At 44.5% G+C, this 24,666-nt stretch overlaps 1 protein-coding gene across 1 annotated transcript in view; it reads right to left on the minus strand.

The window, feature by feature from the left end:
- The window catches only part of LOC117763438 (neural-cadherin-like), an 89,156-nt gene extending 68,421 nt beyond the window's left edge, over positions 1–20,735 (minus strand). Inside the window, 1 exon segment of the mRNA XM_034588559.1 lies at positions 19,191–20,735. Within this exon segment, the coding sequence (XP_034444450.1) occupies positions 19,191–20,193 (1,003 nt within the window). The 5' untranslated portion in view covers positions 20,194–20,735.
- Between the last annotated feature and the right edge of the window lie 3,931 nt (positions 20,736–24,666).

Raw genomic sequence — 24,666 nt, forward strand, 5'->3', positions numbered from 1 at the left:
AATTTTCCAACACACGCCTAAAGTTCAGGTTGATGTGCAGCCCCTCTGGGAAGTTTCAGGAAAATGTCCGGACTTCAGTGCATATGTGAAAGCCTCTTTACAGACAACAGTACATCACATACTGGCCATACTGGGTCTGAAATATTCCTTCAGGGACATATAGCTCAGTCAAGCCACTTCCTTGTTGCACAATCTGCTCAATTGACGCCTCAAATTACCCATAAATCTTACCTGTCAGCCATTTAACACCTGCTATCGATTGATTGTCCACGTTAACTGGTGAGAGTCACAACTTCCCACGGACAGATGCTGTCTACTTAACCAAGCCTGAAAAAAATAATAAAACCTTTGCCATGCGCACATCGAAGGAAATTGCTTTTGCACATAGTGGTTTTTACAATGCACAGATATATGCCACTGGTCATGTGGAAGCATCACTTCCCTACACGAACACAGTCAGACCTCTGTGTGAGCGAATATGCTTTCAGATTACTACAGCGGTGGATATTTAAGCTTCCATGATGTAACCCCAACTCATTTCTTGCTAAAGACCTGATTTTAAAGGAGGAAGTGGTGGATGTTCTCTCTGCTGAGCCGTGGATCATCATCTGAGAATAGCTGAAAAGCTCATCACGGAAGCTGCTTGTTTTATAATTTGCTTTCAGTAGTTGTTGCAGTGCGAATGCTATTTATTCCAGGAAAGAACACGAGGCTCTGCAATCATCAGATGATTTATTTGAACCGTGTCGGGTGTTTGGTCAACATGACACACGTGTGGAGCAGGTTCGGAGCACTTGATTAATGTCTTAATTATAGAACAGCCATGCATGTTTGTTTTTCCTCTTGTATTAGATAGAGCCGTGTTGGACAACCACCTGTTGAGTCTGTTATTGCCCTGCGTGAGCTTTGCTTTTGACAGAAACAATGAAAGGCCCCAGTCAAACCGTGGCTAATCCATTAGCGTTTATTCAGGGGTTGTGTATTTCATGTTAAATGGATTGTCCTCGCTGAAATATTGCCTTGTTTCTGCTATTCCGAACAAAAATGCATTTGATAATTTGGCAACAACCTCTTTCAAATTTGTTTGGACAGGATTTGAACTGCTCTTAATCCACCTTAGCAGATAAATCATTGTCATGGCAACAGGATCATTGAAGTGCTCAACACCAGAAATATTTGTGGCAAAATAATGTTTAAATCCTGTAATTCATAGCTGTTAATCACCGCTTATATATCACCATATCACCAAGGATTACAAATACCGTGGCATTACATTATTTCTTTTAGTTGCTAATGGTTTATTTTGTCTAAGCGGACAAGGTTTGACATGAAGGACCATATGTTAGAGTTCTGAATTTTGTTTGGCTACCAGAATTTTCATGGATACGATGAATCTGTGCCTTAAATGTAAACAAAGAACACCAGTTACCATGATCACTGATTGAACTGGAACACTGGTGTGACACATAAGTGAACCCTGCTTGGAACCGATCCATATAATTGCAGAGCTCTGAGCAGTTACTGCTGTTTAGAGAAATGAGGAAAATTGATCATCACATCTCTTGTGTCGAGTTAAAACGAGGGTCGGTGAAAGGTTTTCAATCAATTTAACAGTTGTGTGTTGTAGACATACACATTTAGAATGTATAGGTCTATTTGAGCACCTGGACCCAACCTGGGACAAATGAAAACTGTGCTCACACTTTGTGGTGATGCAACAAAGATACTGAAAAACAAATAATGAGGTTGAAAAGCAACTGTTCTTCACTTGTTAGGGATCGTTTTGGTTTTTCTGCATTTTGCCTTTAACCTTTCAATTCATTTGTAAAAATGTTTAGTGTAAAGTTGGGGAAAGTCAGAGAATTACTCATATGAACCAAGAAACCTCGGTAATGATGAGCACTGAAGGAATCCTGAAATAACAGCAACCACAACATGTTGGAGAACTATGAGAGATTTTTATCGTGAAGCTGCTTTACTCAGGTTTGATGTGTTGTCATTTTCGAGGCTGTTTGTTTTGGAGTGGTGGACGTCGGTTGTTGTTTTCATCTCTCAAAGTCAACAAGCCCTGTGTTTATAATGAAAGTGTTCAAATGTTACATTCAATGTTGCAGGTTGGCAAAAGAAAAATTAATTGATGTTTGTCAGCATCTTTACTTAAAAAAAAAAAAAAAAAGGATAACTAGAGTGGCACTGAGGAGAGTGCATATCTCCACTGAGGCGCATCAGTCCCCTTATGAAACCACATTTATATTCACAAGATCTTAATTTTTATTTGGATCTGCACCAAATTGCACAAACTTAAATACCAGCCTCCTAAACATGCCTGGTTTTTCAGAAATCAAGGGAAATGTCAAAACTACTCGATTTGTCCAAGCGTATGTAATGTACTGGGTTCTTCCCTGACCCATAACACATCCTTCCATTAAGTTTTGTGGAAATCCTTCAAGTAGATTTTGCAAATCAACCAACCAACAAACGGACATAACCACCTTGGTGCAGGTAATATAACAAGTCGGCCTCATTTGTTCTCGGTTGAACATTTTTTCTTGATGTCAAAATATCCGGAAATAGTCTTAAACTTTAACAACCTGATGATTTACAGGCCGATGATTTACAACTAGCTCAAACACTATAAAACATCCTTCCTCTGCCTCCTTATGTCCTTCATAGACAATACCGTTTTTATTGATTCTTGACTTTGGCTCTAAATTATCAATACGAGGCTTGTAAAAAAAGGCTGTAAGCCTACAATGGCAGTAACAGTTTCTCACAAACACTTGAGCGCTGACCTGCTTCCACGGAAATCACACTTCAAACCTTCATGTTAGCTCCCAAACAAAGGCCCGTTGATCAAACCCACACTTTAAGCACTCTTCACTTTACACACATCACAGTTACTCTCATCTTTTTTTTTACTTTGGTTGCATCATCCTACATTTGCCTTGGCCACAGTTTCATTCACACATTTAAAAGCAAAGAACTGACTGAATCTATCTTTAACTGATCAAACCAATAAAGATTACTCATATATATGCAATATTCAGTTATTGCACCCTGCTGCTAGGATTGTATGTATTCTGTTCACAAAAAAAAAAATCCATTTGCGTTAATGGAGAAATGTCATCAGTCCTCAGACCAACGGAGCAAATATTGAGGTTTATTTTTCTCACTCTATTCAAATTATGAGGATGGATATAGATGGATGAACAAAGCTTTGTCCGACCAGCGATGGAGGCTCACAAAGGTCTTTCCTAACCCGACCACTGATAAAATCCAGTTTACACAAGTAATACAAAGAACACCTTATAGAAATCTGTGTTCATTGCTGTTTTATACGCTAATGAAAACCACTTCAAAGACCATCTAATTACATTTAACTACTCTCAATAGTAGGTACTGGGATAACAACAAGATGGGCAAATTAAGGCTGTATCTCTTGTGCTTGTAGTGGAAGAAGCCGAGAGCAAATACTAATGTAAAATGTAAGTAAATTCAAAGTAAAATGCAAGTACCTTGTAGTTGAGCTAAGTAGTTACGTAAATGTACTTTGTTTCTTTGCACCATGTTACAGAGCAGTGAAGTGCAAGAGAGTTATTTCAGGCATCCAGCTCTTCCAAATTAATGCTGAATGAAATTATCCCACTCGACTCATCAGCACAAACAATACGAGTGTGTCCCTTTGGCAAAGGAGTAAAAAAGGGGAACGGTTGTACACCTCCGCAGTGTGGCTATGATGTAATACTTTCAAAAATCACTACAAACTGTTTAAGAAACAGTAATAAAGGGAAAGCTGGGCCTCAATATTATAAATAATAAAGGGCACATGTTGACTTCGGTTTTTCATGACCAACAACTTATCTCTACAAATAGTTACCGGCAGCTATGAATTAATTAAGTGTGATACATGCGAGTAAAATGAAAAACCTTGTGAAAAGTTTCTATCGCCACTGATGAGCAGCAGACTTCAATAACTTCACAAAGCATTGAGCTACAGCAGGTTCATCACTGTTTGGTTCCCCTGGAAACATTTGTGATGTCGTTTTCGCTATTTGCACGTGTGTTCTTATAGCAAAGAGTAGCTTATGTACACATTTGTAAATAAATCAAAATATTAAATAATGTTATGAATATGCAGCCTAGCCTAACAGTGCATTAGCTGTGAAAGAAAATGTAATCCAAGCTAGCCTAGACTACACATTGTTGTTATTTTCCTCTATGCGGGCAGCAAGAAATTATTATTTCCCCAGATATTGATTTACTGTTTCAAGATGGAAGAACAACACTTTTCCATCAAGACCCACACATCAGAGGAGAACCGCCAACACATTAAACAGTCAATTAGTCCACTCACCATTATAGCAAATGCTAAACACAGGGTAGAAGACAACAGGACCCAGTGCTCCCACCACATCAGTATTAGCACTGCAGGATGACGAGGGCAGTAACCAGACTGGTGAATGCAACGTAATTAGGATTTCTGTTTTTGTCTGGAAAGAAGATGTTGCTGATTGCATTTCTTAAGGAAAATGGCGTAAAAGTTTGAGGCCCTGATTGAAAGTCAATTATCTGCAGGTCTTCTGTAAGATTACAGATGATTGGGAGGAAAAGGCCATCCTAAGTGAGGCTGTAAACAAACAACGTGTTGTGTAAGAACAAGACCGTCGGGCCTGGGAATTGATTGGATGGTAAACAAGTGAGTAAAATGAACATCTGGCCACAGCAGCTCTCTTCTCAGCTCTATAAATACCTATAGATTTGTCCTTGGAAATGTTGACGGGCAGGTAAAGGATTTTTCCAGGTGAAACATTTGAAAAGGAAAATACAGTGAGTCCAGATGAGTGATAGTGTGTGGGATTCCTTGCATCTTCACAAATGGAACCGGAGAGAGAGAAATAACTGTACAGACAGGTATTTGGTTACATTTGCATAAGCCCTACATCAGTAGTCAAGTATTGCATCTTCTCAACTATCAGTGATATCACACATAATTAGATCTGGCAGTGAAGTATGCTTTTTTGTTCTCAAACATTGTGCTGAAACAATGCTGCTGCTATCCAAACAGACACTTTGTGTAGAAATAATATGCACTCAAGCATATGCTGGTGGAGTCTATGGGCACACTCACCCATCCTGTTCACCCACCAACACCACTACACTCCGAATGACACGGATGTGCGACGGCACACGTGCACGCCCTGTCACACAGTTCACGGCAGAGACTGGTCTTTTTTGAAAAGGTGGAAAGAGAGTTAATCTAAATGATCCTGACAGATGGTATATTTCAGTGGTAAGAGGATCGGAGGAGTAGACATTTATAGTAAACTATGTTTGGCCTCTCCCTGCCCTGTTTCTCCACCTCGCTCTGGGCTTTCATTTTCTGCTTGGAGCAAAAAGAACTGTGGTGTGTACGTCTTTCTGAATCGTTCACACTGTGTGTGTGCATTTATTTGCTTGGCAGTGTTTGAGTATTGAAGCTTTTTTGCGTTATGTCATGTGTGTTAGCGGGCTTCTACGTGTGTGAAACTGTATGGATTGTGCAGGTATGGATTTAAAGTCTGCACTGCGCTGTGCTTTTGATTTTAAGTGTGTGTAGTTTGTGTACTGATGTGTAACAGTAGCTGTGTTTGTGTGTGTCCAGTAAGACTTAGATTTGTGAGATGCTCCCGTGTTCACCTCAGCTGACAGTTGCCTGCAGGGGTTAAGTGGAAAGAGGGAGAAGTTCCAGGAAACCCAATAGAGCTCCATATATATATATATATATATATAAACAGTATATACATCCTGAAGATGTAGGTGATGTTGGTTTCATCCAGAGAGGTGCACCACCCGCTAGTATTTGTTGTGTTGTGTCGGAGAGCTATACCTTTCCCTCCCTCGTTTGATGATGGAGAGGTAATTTCAGCTTTATGATGGCATGACTCTAATGATGAGGATGGGAGAGCTGAGAACATGTCAAGGGGAGAAACAGTGAAAAATACTTTGTGCCTTTGTGCGTGTGTACATACAGAAGCAACACATCTGTGCTTTTGCTGTGTGTGTACGTGTGTGTGTGTGCACGCGTATGAACGTGTGGTCACAAGCAGGATAGGGTCCAACTCCTGCCGCTGTCCCCATCACTGAATGGGCTGTTAATGGAGAGTAATGAGGGAGCACTTCCATGGCAGATGTGCCCTCTTTGCAACTCTGCTCTACTCTGAGTCAGTAAAACTGGCCCAAGCGAGACATCAGCAGGCAAGCGGCCGCTCCCCACTCTGATTAAGACCTGTATGTGTTGCGGGAATTTGAATGGCTTGTTCGCTAAGTTTTCCTCATGCTTCTGAACCGTAGGAAGTAAGAGTAAGTATCATTTTGACATAGCACCTAGAGTCACATTATATGACAAAAGCCCTGGCACTGTCTGCCAGGCCCAAAAATCTGTTAGAGGACCATCTTCTTCACTGGAGTGTGAAATTATTTTAGCTCTCTGCTCATTATAGGATTTTAAAATGCATTATAGTTAGGGCTTTTATGGTGTGCTGCGGCATTAATTCAATTTGCCCCATTCACGCTTTCTTATTATCACGCTCAGTTCAAGCTACAGTGGGAGGAAGCTGCTGAGCAGTGCTCCCCGGCCTTATCTCTAAAGGATATAAACTACACTACCCAGCTCAATCAGAGCCGGCACGGACTGCTCCATCCATTCATCCCCTTCTCCCCCTCTCCTTTTCTCTAGATGCTGCTTCCTGTGGTGACCTCCATCTCTCTTTCCATTCGCCATCCCTCTCTCCATTTCCTTCTGAGCCAGTGATTGATGGGGGTTGTCCTCGGAGCCCTTTCGATATCTTTCCATAGAAACGCGTGTACAGGCAAACAAACACATACACACACGCACACCGCCCCTGCACGGCCAGAGGAGCCGGCACACACAAACACGTACTCGCCGCAAGACCAGGGCCAGACAGAAGCAACAGAGGGAGCCACGCAGGTTTAATGGGAAAACAAGCCAAAGTGTATGGGTGAGACAGCAATAATCTATCACTGAAACCAGAACCTGGGCCTGTGTTGGTTCAGCACACCAGGCACCGAGGCATTCTGGGAGCATCCTATCACTGTCTGTTATTGTGCAAAGGTGCAATAATGAGCTGAATATATATTCCTATGGATGTCCAGCAGATTAGTTGGGAGCGGCAGTGTGAGCGCGGACTTGAGCTGTAACAATGTTCCTTCAAAGCAAACCGCTGCCTGCTTGCATGAATGCACACTGACAAAACTCACACGGACACGGTTCAGCCTTTGTCGTGATTGCACACACACACACACACACGCACACACACACACACACGCGCGCGCACACGCACGCACGCACGCACGCACGCACGCACGCACGCACACACACACACACACACACACACACACACACGCACACAAAACATGCTACACACCGCGCTAGTCACATGCATTAAACTTTAACTCAGCATGTGACTGGCTTACTGGTAATGGGTGAAGAGGAAGAGAGGATGAGGATAAAGTCCTCATTTAGATATCTAATCCAGTGGGCAGTCTGTCCTGTGTGGCCCATCATCTCCCGTCATTAGCAGCAGGCCAGCAAGATTAAACAAGATCAATGTTTATCACCCACTGTGCGCGGCACACACCAAGTGTGAGACTGCCCCACCTCATCACGATTTCTCACAGCATCTGCTACCAGAGCGACGCTAACAACGGAAATCTATGATTATGCCCAACATACGTGGCGAAGACTAATATTAATCAACTTAATGCCCTAAATCTGTGATCGTGTTCATATTGGATGAACATTATCTCATATTAATATTTTTTCTACAAAGTAATGCCGTGTAAGTCGGGTTTAGTGTAAATATATAGTGATCTTGCACTCAATCCAAATCAGACGAGCCGAGTGACTCATTTGTCTCTTTGAGCTCGCAATTATTCATGAGATTAACTCAACGTTTCTGCACAGATCATCAATTCAGCGTTTGACAGACACAGCCATTTCTCAGTGAGAGATATCCATCAAAACCGCGTTAATGCACATTCACGCAATCAATAATTGAAATGATTAAACAGCAGCTGTGGTGTCGGGGCGCAAAGGGCAGCAGTAATTACGAGTCGGCAACTTGTAAAAAATGACATGATGCAGAGCTGCGGACAGGGTCTGAAAAGCAGATACACGGTGAATGCTGGCAAAGAAACAGAACTGTGCTTTCCATTCAGTTCTTTTCTTACATTTCCTTTGTTTCATTTTGAGTAAAACAGTTTGTGAGGGAGGCAGCAAACTATGTGCACTCAGTTCCAGGTCCTAATCTCTGATGTGTAGCAGTGGAGTGTGTCAATGTGTTTCCGCAGCACGGCAGCCACTAAAAGCAGCACAGCAGCATCTCTATCCTCCCATCCTTCTCAGCACATCATAAGACTGTAGAGACCATATGGTCTGATTAGTCCGCAGAATTAAGCCCCGCGCTGTCGAGGCAGAGAGAAAAATAGAAAGAAACAAATACTTCACTAGTTCCACTGAGAACAGACGCACACTGGAAGCTGGAGCGCACGAAGCACACATCCTCCACATGCACATGCACGTGCACATGTGACAAGTTCCATCTAAAAGCCCACGTAACGCGTGCTCGCTCCTGGATGCTCATCAGCCTGGAGAGAGCACCACATTTTCTGTGCATCAAAGACACCTGCTCCTGTAATCAGCCCTCCACAGGCTGTGATGGAGTTGTACTCTATTTCTCTGTTTCCTGGAACTGATTAAATAACTGAACCATGAGATGGACATCATCTTCAAACACATTTTCAAATCCGAGCTGCAAATCCCTCGCCCTCTACATGGTCTTTTTTTATTTTTTTTGATCACCAGTAAGACAAGAATTTAGCAAGAAGCCTTTTTCTTCACTCTTCCATCTCTTCTTGCTCGCTAGTCATTTTCATCTTTCCAACAAAAGCCATACTTTCACAAATTGCTGTCGCACAATTACTGCAATTTCTGCAATTTGTGAGCTTTTACTCCAAAGCAAAGTTCGGGGCATGTCAAAACATCTCACAAGGCAACTTGGCCGGCCATGTGATCTTTTTCCCTACATTAAAAATCTCCTTGTTCACAGTTCACCCGGCAAAGCTTTCAAAGTTGTCTGTGTCCTGTGTGTTTATCAATGCATCCTTTGGCCACAGAGAGTGCAGCCGCAACCATTGTTATGCTCAGTTAATTGGACCTTTGGGTACAAAAGGTTGAGAAATTCGAGACCAAATAGATAAATAAGCACACACACTGAATTCCCACGACGTATACTCGCACTCACTCCAATTTTCCCTCGCTCGCTGCAGCCTATAGGAGGGCTCGTCTGAGAGCCTGGTTCATTAGAGGGCTTCAGGACGGTTCTATCTGCCCCTCGACTCAATCACACACCTACCTCTCTGCAAGTTTGTAAAATATCAGCAACAGTCTGTCCCAGTCTATTCAACGACATATAAATTGTTGTTTAAAGTGATGTTTTGTGACTGGGAGCAAAACAGCTCCTGGTTAATCAATAGCACAAAATCAATTCCGCTCTCTCCGGGGAAATGCCACCGAGAGGCTATCCAGCATGCAAAGGTGGAGCCAAGAGAAAAAAGTTTGAGACGGACTGAGGTGGAGAAATAAATTGTTCATGTGTCCACTACAGATCGTTCCAGATTTAGCCAATCGCTGCCAGCACGAGAGCGAGAAAAATCCAATTATGCCCGAAATGTCCCGAAACCTCAAACTCAAACCTTTGTCTCCCACCAAAACTGTTGTCAGCACATCATGGATTAGATTTAATAAAGCAAAACCTCCTCGGTTGGTGATAAGCTCCTTGTACAATGTGCGAGTCGTGCTCATTTATCACACAGGTAGACACTAAGCTCCGCGGAGGCATCCTGGGAATCTGTGCCGTTGGAGGTCAGCAAGACATTTACCTGACAGCGGCTGCTCTCCGCGCACTGTCTGGAGTTGACAATGTCTGTGGTAATGGGCATCAATAATGCAGACCCTTGGCCGGATAAAAACTCCCTGTCGCCACGACTGTCCTCACAGCACCGCGGCGTGTGCAGCACTCGTATCTCGCGGCACACCGACAACAAACTTGCATAATTCACAGAATGTGGGATGAGCTGGTGAGGTTTTCTGCCATAATGAGAAGAAACATTCCTAGTGTAACGAGAATGACGGAGACATACATTCCTAATCATTCCACAGCTTTGGCCTTAATAATAACTGTGTTTGCCGGCAACTTAAGCCAATTTATCCGTCTCTGACATGAGCATAGACACATAAATATCTTCCCCTCGTCTTGCTGCAGTGGCAGTGGGGGATGCAACTATCTGATCAGATAATGGCAATACATTTCTGTTATTGTTGTTTGGAAAAAATGTGCTGTTTCTGGCTGTTGGTTATATTCATTACGTCCCTCATGGTGCCACAGCAGGTCCCCAGAGACAGCAGCATCCTCCGCGTCAGCAAGTGTCCAATGAGGACGTGTTAACAGTCGGAGTGACGGAGACTGCTAGCAGCTGTAGTAATTATGATTCGTGTCAGTCAGGAGTGGTGTGATACAGTGGTGGAACCGGCAGAGTCCGCAGAGGGAGGAGGCCGGGGGGTGGGGAACAAGTTGTCAAAATGTCAGCCGGGGACACGTGGCTCCACTTTTCACTTGTTGCATTTTCGCACAATCAACACAGCGGCAGCTTCGTCTTATCTCGAGCAAGCGGTGGTTGTTTTAATCAAATGACTGCAGGGGCCGTTATGTGTTGTATTATTTTGACCACTAGGGGAGGTGTATTTTTCTTTAGTGTTTAGTTATTTCAGTGGAGCCTCATGTTTGTATTAGAGCCGGTTAGTTCAGTTTTCAGCAGTAGGTGGTGGAGAGCACACGGTTCTTAACGTAGCTTTATAACGTTTATTTTTCAGGATTTCTGCAAGAAATGGGAGCATCGCCCAACGGGACAAAATTGTATATAATTTCATCATTCATCACAAATGCAAAGAGGTGAAAATCTCCTTCCTGGCTGAGGTAACAAACATATTTTTGTGATAACTTCAGAAGGCACTGATAAATCCTGCCTATCTCATCCGGTATCATTCTACTTCCACAGACCTGTTGGATAATATCCTGCCTCATTTGACCTCACATAAAAAAAGGCCCCTGTTTCTTTACAGTTTAAAGTCGGGACAAAGAGAGAACTGCTACTTAATGAATACTCAGGATACTATGAAGTGATAAATGTCTGACAAAGAGCTTCTGGGGGCAATGGCCTATATTCTGGGGCTTCCAGTGTAGACAGAAGATATCCGGGCCAGGACTCTGTCTTCTGTTCACCGTTTACAGCCAAACGCGTCCACACAAATCAAACAGTTTGCCACACAAACATAAAAGAAAGAGCTTTATATCAAGACGGCATTTTGGCTGATGTCTATTATTATAAGACATATAAATGAAAATAAATGAGTTGGTACAGATTGTGCCAAGACGGCCATTTGAAGATTACGTCTCTGACTTTGCTCTGCTTCACTTTAATAGAATAAAGTGTGGCACAGATAATGTTCAGATGTTGAGCTATAGATCACAGGTTTGGAGCTTGATTTCATTAGGGGATATTCATTCTTAGATTTGCTGCAAGAAATCTTTCATTGAGGTTGTGTTCCATCTTAATCTACTCTGACCTAGTAACATCTATAGCGATGCTTACAGCGAATGTTACCTTTATATAGGTACCAAGATAATTCATAAAAACCCAGTAGCTGCAGAAAAATGCTCTCTTCATTCTTGGGCATGTGATTTTTGAGCTGGAGCCTGAGAAAAAGGCTAGATTTTAACAGCTTCCATCATAAGCATGCAGATAATTTAAAAAGCTGATAGCCGACGCATTTCAGTCAATGTGTTTCACCTCAGTTTCTCTCCACACGGACAGTTTACCTGCGGGCCACCAAAGCCCATGCTCAAGCCTGATTGGTCAAACTAAAGAAACCCAAACCAGAAGGTCCAGGTCTCGTCACCTACAGATTCTCTGTCATCACGTGCAGAATGTGTTTCTAGGGATGAGGACACCCTGAGGAAGGTGTCAGAGTTAGTCCCGGGGGAGAAAAGTCAGTTTTCTCCCCATGTGCTAAACAACACACTATAATTTGTCTTTCTCTCTTTTTTTTTGTTCCCTCCTTTCAAAGGGCAGGTCATACTTCTCCTCTCATCTTCCCTCTATTTGCCCCGCAACCGTCTTCCGACAAATATTAGCGCACTCTGCCCTTTTCACAGCTGTACACTAGTATAGTTCCTCACAACTCTCCTGTGCCCTGTAGCCATCCACCCTGCACTACAGGCGAGGTACATGCACACCTCATTCCCCTGCTGCCACCCCAATAGTTTCTCCCTCCTGCCCTCTAACCATCTGACAATTATATTTCATCACACTGACCACTCATCAGCACTATACAACTCCCTGCCCTTTAAAAAACAAACAATCTCCCAAACTGGCATGCTTTTATACACACACCCACACACACACACATGCCCCCAGCGTTACAACTTGTTCTGACCTTTCTGTGCCCCTCATAGTAGTGTCTCCTATCCATTTTAAATATCTCTACTACATGTACAAGAGAGCCACTTCCCTTCATTTCCCTGCTCTTGTTCTCTCTGTGCTTAATCCCGTCTTTAAAGAGCCATGGCACATGCACACCCCCTTTCCCTCCTACACGGCGTCAGGGAACATGCTAGGACTGTCGAGAAGAAAGGACTGCGGGGATGTTGGCACAGACGCATTCCGTCGGAGCGACCACAGAGCAGAAATCAGAGGCTGCAGGCGTGTTACAGCTTCGCAGCGCGTCGTCACAAGTGACAAATCTGAGAATCTGTGCTCGCGGGGGGGAAGGTCTGGATACTGGAAGGACAATCACAACATTTAACACATGCCCAGTGAGTGATACGGAAACAAATTTACACAGCCCCCTCGTGTGCATGCACATGAAACCACGCACACGTGCTCACAATCACAGAGGGAAAAAAACATCCTAATAACCATGGGCATTTTTTTTTTTTGTAAATTCAGATGGCTTTTGTGAAATTGTTTTCTCTACTTAAACAAACATTCCCCACAGTCACAAATTACAAACAAAAAAAAATGAGATCGGGTCTCTTCTCAATTCATTTCACATCACAAGGGGAGTATGCAAATATCGTGGGGCGTGGGGGAGGGGGGAGGGGGAGCAAGTTGAAAAAAGGGGAATTGGATTAAAGGCAGCGTGAGGCCAGATGCTGACTCTGAGACAGAAGAGAGGGAAGAGGGAGGAGGAAGGACAACAGAGAGCAGGAGAAGGTTGCCTGACAAAACAGGTTGTGAAGAGATGATTACCACAAGCAGAATACCACCCTGCCCACAGACGCCTCAGAGGGAGGCCGGAACCACTCCGACATTCTCCCCTCCGCCTCACACAGGGGCTGCAGCACTTGCTCAATACTCCTCCAAACCCGTCAAATACCATTAACAGATTCATACTCAGGTGCGGAGAAAAGGATTCTTCAGGTAGGACAAGCAAAAAGCGAGAAAAATTCCCCACCAATACAAATCTAAACTGACATCCTCTGTGGGCCAGCAAGGAGGAAAAAAAAAATCTTTGCAGGAAGAGCTGCAGAGGTCCCTCACTCCCTCTCCTCAAAACAACACCACATAACTGTTTGAGTCATGAGTCATGGCCTACTTCCATTGCTTTTTACCGTTTCTTCTTTTCCTTTTCTTACGCTGCTGGTTTGATACACGGAGGCGATGTCAGAAAAATATCGCTTCGTTGTTTTCTCTGGGGATTTTTGGTGTACTGAATATAGTTTAGACGGTAAATATTTCTCCAGCGTTAGCAAGGGGATCGAGGCAGAGACGAGGAGGAATACTTTTTACGGCGCCCTGAGCAAGAACAGACTCCTTAGACAAACAAGGTGATACGACTGAATCTGATGCATCCGTGTCAAAGCGTATAAGATCTCGGAAATCCTCTCTATGTACATCCAGTAATTAGATCCCAACCCCCCCTCAGAAAATGCCTTGTTATTATCTCTGAATAAGTACAGCCATCTAAAAAGAATACTCCATTCTGCAGTCTGAGGATGAGATACACAATATAATATAAAAAAAGGGTTTGAGTGAAGTTAAATTAAAAGAGGAGAAATTAAACGAGATGTTTGTTTTGCTTTTGCAAACCAAGACGGAGATTCCTAACTTTAAGGGTGCAATTAAAAAAGTAAGTTGAAATGAATTACAGCAGTGAGATGGTTGTATAAGAACATGACCTCAGAAATAATAAGCTACTGCAAAGAAAAAGCACAAACTGGATCAACAATGTGATGTGTTTGCATTTAGCAGTCAAGTGTGAGAACATGTGTGATTACATGAACTGATCAATTCCTGCTGAAAAGAAAATTCAGCCCACGATAAAACACAGCAAAAGCATTTATTTAAAAATGTAAAATTCGGCTACTAATGGTTCCTGATTCAAAACATGAACAAGCACCTGGTTTGATGACGTTGTGATGCAGCGTGGGATCATGGGATTTTTTTATCTTCGTCATCGTTGTTGATGAAAATCTACCTGATTCAAATTGTGTTCACGGATGAGGTGATGTAGTGACTTCACGATACAGTGCAAACCGCAATGACTAATGGTGGAGGGGGGGAATCAGCTGACTGGCTAACTGAGTAGCAGTGTGATTTCCTCCGTCATACGTCGTTTGCCCCGGAAGTTATTTCAGAGAAGGACAAAGCCACGGGGTTAAGAGGATTTGTCGCAGTTAACAGGGACCAAAATAAAACGTCCTGTTACCTTGACTAAGATTGAGGCCGACTCTAGGTTTGAACATTGGTGGACACATTTTGTAAAAACACAGGTCAAAGCAATATATAACATAGGTCCAGTCAGGTTTAGACATTGTAATGAAGAATTGCGTATTATATCTTTAAAAGAGAAATAGTGATACACTGGACACTCTGTTGTGTCACAGCGTATATCCACCAAAGCTTATCAGGTATCACCTCTGACACTCCCACCAAACTAGGGGAAGCGTGCCTCAACTTATGGACACTGTTGTGAACCATTTTGAGTCAATCCATCAATCAAACTTTAACATTTGTATAAAAACCATATCCACAAATCACAATTTGCCTCATAGGGCTTAAAGGGATAGTTCACCCAAAAATGAAAATTCACTCATAATCTACTCACCACTATGCCGATGGAAGTGAGTCCAAAAAACACTTTGGGAGTTTCAGGGGTAAACAGTGTTTCAGCCAAATCCAATATAATTGAAGTAAATGGTGACCACTTCTTCAAATGTAAAAAAACAGCCGCAACTTTTAAAATCGACTCGAAACTGTGTCATTTACACCATGTTTTTAGCCTAAATATCCACTGTTAACCACACGCTCCAGGCAGGAGGATATCACAGGACAGTGAATTAAAATTTTTAGGTGAACTATCCCTTTAACAAGGTGCCACATAATCTGCCCTGATCCCTGGACTAGTAGAAAGAACAACAAAAAACACTTCAGCCTCAGAGACAGACACACGTGAGCACATCGACAAAATAACAATATTTACAATGAGTCAACTTATTGTTGGAGCCAGAAACTGTAGGAAGGTAGTGCACACTGGTTTCAGATCGATCACGCCCCGTGTGCACAGCTGTTCAATAGGAACATCAGCAGGAGCTGCTGTAGGAGCTACTGTAAATTATTTTAATCATATTCATGATTACGAGACACAACCACATTCTGTTGGATGTAGACCTACATCTTTCTATGCATGGAGGACAAACTCTGCGTTCCCTGTGTAAAATATGTGCAAAACACCGTGGCACTAACACTAACACATTGTACATGACGGCATAATTATAACATTAGTGTATTGTTAAACATTTATTCCAAACGAAACCTTTCAGCATCATTTTTTGATTAATACAACTGACAAGAAACGGCTCAGTGATCAAACATGTCATGTCTAAGAGCCACGGGGGGGGTATAAGTACGTCAATGAGGATGTACTCGGCACTGAGATGAATCCTGAACTGCTGTTTCCTCGTCTGCATCGTGCCAGAATCACCTATCGAAGATATCTAAGTGTGAAGCTACACTTTCTAATCTCCATCTGAGCAACGCACGTATTAGCGCTCATCATAACGCTCTCCCCACAGCACACTTATTAACATAAGGAAGCTTCGCACCAGCGTGATTAGCATTTCATGCCCATATTAACCAGTTAATGAACACATTCGCAACACATTTACTAAATCTGCGCTCACCAGTTAATAACCGTCTGTATGTTTTTTTCCCCCACGTAGACGGTAATGAGCGTGTGTGTTCTTGTAATTATCCAGGAGAGCAAACATTAGGCTGTTAAGCACAAAACCAACCACTAACACATTTACATGGAAAGAAGAAGAAGAGAGGACTGCACGGTAATAAAGCTAATGGTCATAGTAGCAGGGATGCAAGTGTTGCAGAAGATCAGGATGAGATTGAGAAGCTCTGTATTGGAACCTCTGTAATGCAACTACCTGCACTATCACAAAGGTCAGTGTGCTTTTTATACCTTTGTCTCTACGGAGCCCTAATTTAAATCCGGCCCTGGTTTTCGAACCCTTGCTTTGTCATCCTGAAGCGCTGGATTGTGCTCGACTGGTAATCTTCCTATTTCCTGTATTTTGCTTTTTTATTGACAGTCAGAAGTATTAGAATAGACAATTATACATCACAACAAAACTAGTTGCATGTTTTCTAGGTGGGCGTCAATTACTGGTACCAACCTTTTCTATGAACATCATAAAAATAAAACAACACAACTCGGAGGAAGAGTAGAATTCAAGTTATGCACCCACTGTATCTCTCGTGTAAAACCTTGTCTTGAAGCTGCATAAAGTCAAACCACCTCGACCATACACTGGTAAATGTATCCTGGTGCATTCTGGGGGAATATGTCAACTTCTCCATCATGATCTACGTCAATCTGGTCTTTTAAGTATAGTTCTTGTTGGATGTTACATAAAAAAAGTGGCTCTCAAACCTTTGCGTTTCAAGGACCCTTTAACTGACACCAACTCGAACACGGACGCCCATTTGACAAGATTCTTTCTCTTCAAGGTTTTATTCCAGCAGGTGTTTGAGATTCAGCACCACAATAGTCTTCTCAGTGTGTTACATAAGAATGCAAATGTTATAAAGATAAATGATTCCCCTTTTGGCCAGGGACCCCGCTGCAACCCTTCAAGGACCCTTGGGGGACCCTGGACCCCACTTCGAGAACCCCAGGCATAGGGACGTAGGGAGGGTAGCTCTGAATATCTAAAGTCTGATGGATGTTCTTTCAGGAGGCATTTAGAACAGAGCGGGACCAAAATGTAAGAAAAGAAGCTGCATTGCTAACCTCCAAACAATTTGAGCTACTGGGTCTGAATCAGAGTTACGATGAAGAATCGAACCAAACTCTTCCAACAAGATTCGCTCCAGTTAAGAGAACTTATAGTTTTCCAACTGTATTTGTCAAACTGTCCGCCGTGCACTCCTCTTCAGAGAGAAACTATGGTGCCTCTCATCTGTGTCTGCCCATGTATGCGAATGATGTGGTAAACATCTTTAAGGTTAGAGCGCTGAATGCTGCTGACTTGTGTATTCTTTGAACTGCTGCTGCAGACTGCTGCCTGACAGTGCTTTCTGTTTGACATTCAGCAGGTGACTGTCAGCGCCGCGGACAGCTCTGTGCTACTGAGGGTTCGCCCTGGTAAAATAAGTGGAGAAGCTGCAACGCACAGGGCCTTATTAAAACTGTTGTTATCGTACCGGGGGTCAATTTTCATATGATCAAGCAGCCTCAGACTCGCATACAAACAAACACCAGCAAGGACAAAGCTCCTCGCTCCTTCTGCCTCTTTCTCTAATGTGTCTGTGAACTCGCTCCTTTATCTGTGAGACAGACCACGCGTTTATAGCAAAACCCGTTCAAACCCATATACAGAGGGAAGCAAAATTTACATAAAAGATTAGGTTGGATCCCTAAAAATAAAAAAAAGAGGGGGATTGGGACTGTAACAAGCAGAAGAAAAGGCCTCACGTCAGGATTCAGTGTGGAAAGTCACAGGATGGAGAACATGGCATGGCTTTGATCAGGAGAGGGGAGTTCTGCAGGTGAGAAAGGTAAAATGGAGGAAGGTATCTGAATATCTGTCAGGGTAGAGCTGTTTTATTTCTGCTATCGTATCTGTGAAGGTGGGGAAAGGGGGAGCCGTCAGAATTTTGACTATTTTTGCTTCCTGTGAAAAACCTCTAGACACCCTTTGCAAGAGCGTGTCCCAATCAGGCATGCAATTACAATCTCGAACATGCTGTGCAATGTAGCAGCAGCAGGCACGTCAAATGAAAGCAGCGCACCCTGTTTCCTGCGCACCGTGCAGCTCAATTACAAGGCAAATCATTTTTGATTCCTTGTTTTTGTTGTTGTTTTTTGGGATACGCTCGATATATAACTTTTGGAGGAGCAAAACACAACTTTAACAACCGATGGGAATCACCTTTCCTCCAAGAATCGGAGAGGACGCCTGAATGTGGCAGTGCTATACTTCAAATCCCTGGGACTAAAGAGTGAATGAGAGGAGGATTAGAGGGGTAATGCCAGTAGATGAGAGAGGAGGGTCACAGTGGATTGCCACTCTGCAAGGATTAGCTGTGAAAACAACTTCACAGTGGCAAACTATGTCAATCAAGGACATAATTCAACCACTTCACGTAGACACTTCAATGTAAACTCATGTGCCCCCTGCTCCAGACCAACCTGTCATGTGAGATCGTGATTGAAACGTCTCATAGATGAATTTTATAGGAATCAGAGAGCATGAAACATCATGTGGAACATATATCAGGGGTGTGGATGGTTACATGATGGGGCACACCTGTGGAATGAGCCTGTGCTCTGTATGGATGTGATGGATATGTCAGGCCATGTTTGGGGAGGGGGGGGGGGATCCACTGGTGAAGGCTGAGGTGTCCAGATGGCGGCACAGCTTTACCTTGTGCTCTTAATGTGCAGCCTTTTCCATTTAAATAGGGCACGATCACCACAATGCAAATAATTCCCTGGGAGAGGAGGGGGAGAGAATGAAGTTAAGTGCGGATTAATGGGAGAGGAATATTCTACACACCTCGTTTATCCTGAATCTTAACAGTGAGCTCCACGGTGGGCTCTGCCTCCCTATCCAGCCTCCTGCTTATCGTGATATCTCCACTGTCGCGCCCCACGCTGACCGGGGAGCTCTGCGACTCCGGGTAAATCAACTCGTAGGCGGCGGACTGAAACCTGGTGGGGCTCAGGCTCGTGATGACGGAGCCGATGCTGGCGTCCTCAGACACGTTGAGGTGAACCAGAGAGCCGGGGTCAAGCAATGCCCTCGGCGAACGCCCTGCCCTCTGTGCCCGGCGCGCCAATTCAGCGTTGCGCGTCGCCCACCGCTGTGGTGCGATGGTTACCACCACACCTTTACTGGTCAGAGGGGGCCAGCCGTGGTCTCTGGCAAAAACTGTGAATCTGACTTGTGAGGGGAGCCCCAGGATGGAGTCCACCAGCAAAACTTCGCCTGTCTTCGGGACAACGTAGAAACTGCCGTTTTGGGGCACAGAAATATAAGTCAACTCTGCGTTCTTGCCGCTGTCTGCGTCCACCGCCTCCAGCCGGTGCACCACACTCCGGAGCGCAGTGGTGTCGTCTAAAGTTATGTGGACGGTGTCTGCACTGCGAAAAGTCGGTGCGTGGTCGTTGGTGTCCAAAACATCCACTTTGACCGACGCTACCTCGGAGACGACCGAGTCCGACGCGCAGGTCTGACAGCAGACGCCGACGCTCAGCCGGTACTCTGACCGAGCCTCTCTGTCCAAGACCCGGGAAGTTTTCAGTAATAGGTTCCCCCGCCTGTGGTGGGCGAAGGCGCGGAAATCGTCGCTGCCATTCCCGTACAGTTTGAAGTGCATTCCGGAGACTGGGCACCATTTTTGCGCGTCAACGCGCCTCACCGGAATGCTCAGTCCGTTCACTTTAGAAGCCACCGGCGAGTTCTCAAAAACATGCCCGTGAAAGAAAGGCAGTCGCTCCCGTGCTTGATATCCAGCAGCCGCCATGAAAAGGCACCATAACAAGAGCCCCCAAATCATGATGGTGGCAAGTTATGGACCTCCAAGCGACTCAGGGCGGTTAGTAAAAAAAAATCCTTAAAAAGGAAAAGAGAAACACTTAAAAAATCTTCCCCTCATAGTTATCCACGGTGTGATTCTTCCAGGAGACCCATGCGAACTTCCCCCTCGATCATCATGAGAGATCCGTCTCCGGGCTCCTGTGCGCAGTCAGTCCTCAGCGCTGCAGGCAGCTGGATGCGTTCAGCACCACAGCACCGGACAGCGCCAGGCGCGGGGGCGTGGCGGCGCACGGGGACGGAACTCCTGGGTGAACCCACCCTGAGACGGTCGAGAGGGTCCCCGCCTCCAAACCCCCCCACGGCGGCTGAGCTGTGCACACGCAGAGCTTTATCCCAGCTGCATGACACCGTCTGCTACAAATCCGCTCTCAGGCGTAAAGAAGTGTTGATAGAGTGAAACCCGCTCCAGTCCAGAGAAGGTCGAGTGCTCCTTTATCCGAGAGACACTCTGTCTGTCTGGAATCCAACGCACTCTCCCAGCCCTGCGTGGCAGAGTTGCCTTGCGCAAGAACACTTCTGCAGTTGCTGTTTACAGAGACTCGTGCGCTCCACTCTCTCTCCCTGTCTGTCTGAGGAGTTGAACCCACAACCCTTCTGCTAAAAAAAGTCCCCTCAGAACTTATCACATAACAGTCCCTGTGATCACCAAATCATGTTTCATTTACAGCCGGGAAGAAAAGAGAAAGCTGTAAAATGCATCAATATAAATGCAGTTGTCAGAGTATGGGCTGTTAAACTGTGCAAACATGATTATTTAAGACAAGCCACTCTGAGTGGCTCCGTATGTCTCTGCAGCTTGTGTTACATGCACACCAGAGTTCAAATTAACATTGCCACCCTGATTGCTGTTCCTCTCCCTTCCCACTCTGCTGCCGTGCCAAGCTACCCAGAGCACTCTCAACCCAATCTGTATGTGGCTACTGCTAATTCCCACAGACTGCACACTTTCAATTCCCCTCACTTCTCTGCATGTGACAAGTCAGACGGCTGAATATTACATGGGCCGCAGGGCTGTGAATAGTCAAAAAGATAAGGAAATAATGGGCTGGAGAGCACGGCTGCTCCCTCCACTGACTTCATCTCCCATGTCATGTCAACCTTTACTTTAGATGTGCGTGGATCAATATTCACATGCACTGGGGGTACGATGATACGCCCGTCCCACGTGACGTTCCCCCTCTGCTCATACATAGCGTAGTCTACATCTGTATTCAGTCTGAAAATTCATCAAAGCCTCCGCTGAAAGATCCTTATCAATTTGAAACGACAATCCATCACTGCAATTTTAGCCGAATCCACTCTCTGCAGTAAACTGCTCCTTTTCAGGCAATAACTCTGGTAACTGGCAGTGAGCCCCCAGACAATTTTGAATCCCTGCCTGCAGCTGGAGCACAGAGCTCATATTGGTTGATCGCTGTATTCTTTTACGAGGCACAAAGCTGTGGGCTGTGTTACCAGGACACATGAGCCATCCCAACACTCTCTGGTGTTTTTTTACAATCTCTGACCTGAGGAGGGAGAGAGGCTTTTTCGGAAAAGAAATCCGTAGCACAAAAATAGCCACAGCACAAAGTGTGACAGGGAGCGTATTGATGAGAAATGGCCTCATGCAGCAGCAGTGCCACATTGTCATTTCGGGTGGAATGGTGAAATCTAAAATAGACGTCGTCGTTTGAACTGTCTGAGACGACCCTGGACGCTTTATTCTGCTCTGCAACTTGTCTTTGAACTTCTTAAGTGCTTCATGAATGCAAATCAAAACCACGTCTTCTTATCATGTTGTCTTACATGGTGAAATTCACCGTGACTGCCAGCGTGGGAGATAGCTGTGGCGAGGGCTAATACAATCACAGGGCCCAGGCCATGGTAGTTTACTTGAGGGGTTGCATGAAGCTGCTATCTACTGAGATGAAAACATACAAAACAACCACAACAACAAAGCTGTAATGAATTTTTAAAAATAAAAAATCATGAAACGGTCTGCGCATCCCTCTTCTCCAGCAGATAACGCGGAGCTGCAGGGCATTTTTTTTGGGGGGGGGGGGGGGGGGGGGGGGGGGGGTGAATCACACTGAAGAAAGCAGGCAACAAACATTAGAAAGCTTCATGCTTTACTCAATGAATAATTGACCGAGTCCATTCCCCTCACTCAGACGGAGGGAGACGTGGCTAATGAAGGCAAAGGTTGTAGCCTTGCAGCATTTTAAAAGATTCTACCTTTGCTTCTGTTCTCCTCAGAGACGAGGCATGATGGGATTTGGCGAGTGGGGGGGTGGCGGCGATCCTGTAATGTAACCTGCACTGTATGTTGTGCAAGTCGTCTCTTATTCTTCCAGGAAACGCAAGAACTGGGGGATGATGGAGGACAGACTTGAGAGGACTTGGCACGAACATCAGTTAATCGGCAGCTAATGTCAGCGAGTGCAGTGTTTAAAAAATGTCTCAAAAATAGACCATTCAGCACAAGTCAATGGAATAATTGGCAGAAACAGGCAGGTTTATTCGAGAATGACAGGACAATTAGAACGAGTGACTAAGCAACGCAGCTCTCATGGCTGCTATTCATCTGTGAACGTCTATGAAAAGCCCTATACCGTGCAAGTTCGCCTGAGAAGAGCCAATTCTGGAAACATCATGACATCCGACAGCAGCAGCAGCAGCAGCAGCTCATGTGTCGCATGTGGGGCCCCTCAGGACCCCCCCCCCCCCCTCCATCACAACCTGGGGCCTAACAGCATTTAGAGGAGCTGGAAATATCAAGATATTTCCCACATGTATTAGGCTCGGCTAATTAGATTGGATCTGTGATTCCCTTAAGCGATGTAGTATTTTAAACCGTGCTGTAAACCATAACTGTTAATTAATAGAGCTGTTAATTACGGTGCAAAGTCTGCAACTTGCTTCAGTATTTACCTTTTCCACTGTTTTCCACATAATAACAACAACAATGCAACGGAGCCTCCACCTAGTTTTGAAAAGGCAGGGAAAAAAAAGAGCAACAAAATCAACCACCTCATCCCGGAGCCACACCTCCTGCAGGCTCGATGAGTGTAATAATGAAATGAGAACAGCAGCAGCAGCCACCTTGAAGCAGCAGAAAAATAATTTCATGATTAAAACATGGCCCTTTTGTTTTGATCGAAACAAATACGTGCAACAACTTCAGGGCCGCGTCTTGTCTGAGCAGCGCCTCTTTCTTATATCCGCGTTGTGATTAGAGGAGCCCGGGGTTGCCTCGGTGATTAGCACACTAAGAAACCATCATTGATTTTAACCGTATCTCGCCGAAATAGCCCCGAACAATCGTGATTCTGTGTTTGCACTTTAAAAGATTTCTTGCACCATCAAAGGACAAAGGAGATGTTCATTGAAAAGCAAAGGAGAAAGTGAAAATGAGCACTTTGTCCTGCTCGCGCTCTGCCTAATGAAGAGGTGAGAGAAGCCATGACGATGTTCTCTTTGAAACGCGGTTTAGTCGGTTAGAGCGTTTCCTTGGATTGTGCAACAAGACTTTCTCTCAGTTAATTATTCCGGCAAGGCCTAGCCATTAGGCAGGTTTCCATTACTCGGCCAGTTCAAGGCTACGAACGGATAGTGTTAACTCAATAATGTGCTATTTATGAGGCTGAGAGGATTATGAGAGGGGGGGGGGATATGAAAAACACTGAAGGCTACTGAAGGTTTCCATGAGCCAAAGCAGCTAATCATCTCCTCGGCCGTGGTTGGTTCTTCAGCATCTCACATCGAGGCCGAAACCCAAAGACACGGCCCCCCCCCCCCTCCTCCCTCATTATCCGGCGTCAGACCACTGGATCCAGCTGTTGAATCTTCATTATCTGATCCCGTTCAGACTTTCTGAGCCTGAAATCTTCTTTGCAAATCAGCGAGACTTGTCAGAGATGATGACTCAGTTTCAGAATTGAAATAGATGACATTCTTCCCCGTCTCAAAAAAACACACTCGCCCCTGCCTCGTTTCCAGGCTCCACGTTGAGTGGCTGCTCGGTGAGAGCAGCTCTGAATGGACATTATGCTCATATATCAAATGGTGCACTCCAACAAACTCCTTTATCCTGCATCCAGGCAAAAGGCCGCGTGGTTCATCATCGCTGCTGCTGCTGCTTTGTACAGTTGCTTTCCAGCAGGATGATGATTTGAGGAATAATGAGGGGCTTTTCTTCACCACCCCCCACTAACAGAAACAGCCCCCTGGCCAAAATGAATATATATTCTGCTGCTTATGATGCCATAGAAGTGCGAACAAAGCAGTTTTGTTCGTTTTTGTTGTTTCAATATGTCAAATGAGCGAATGTTGTTTAATGAAAGCTGTTCATGTGAAAAGTCCGAACCTGGTTTTAATCTTCTTCTCACCACATGTATCATCTGTACTGGAGCAGCCATGGAGATGGAAAATCATCCGTTTCTGCTCCTTT

This window comes from Hippoglossus hippoglossus, chromosome 6, assembly GCF_009819705.1.
Source record: "Hippoglossus hippoglossus isolate fHipHip1 chromosome 6, fHipHip1.pri, whole genome shotgun sequence".
Lineage (NCBI taxonomy): Eukaryota > Metazoa > Chordata > Actinopteri > Pleuronectiformes > Pleuronectidae > Hippoglossus > Hippoglossus hippoglossus.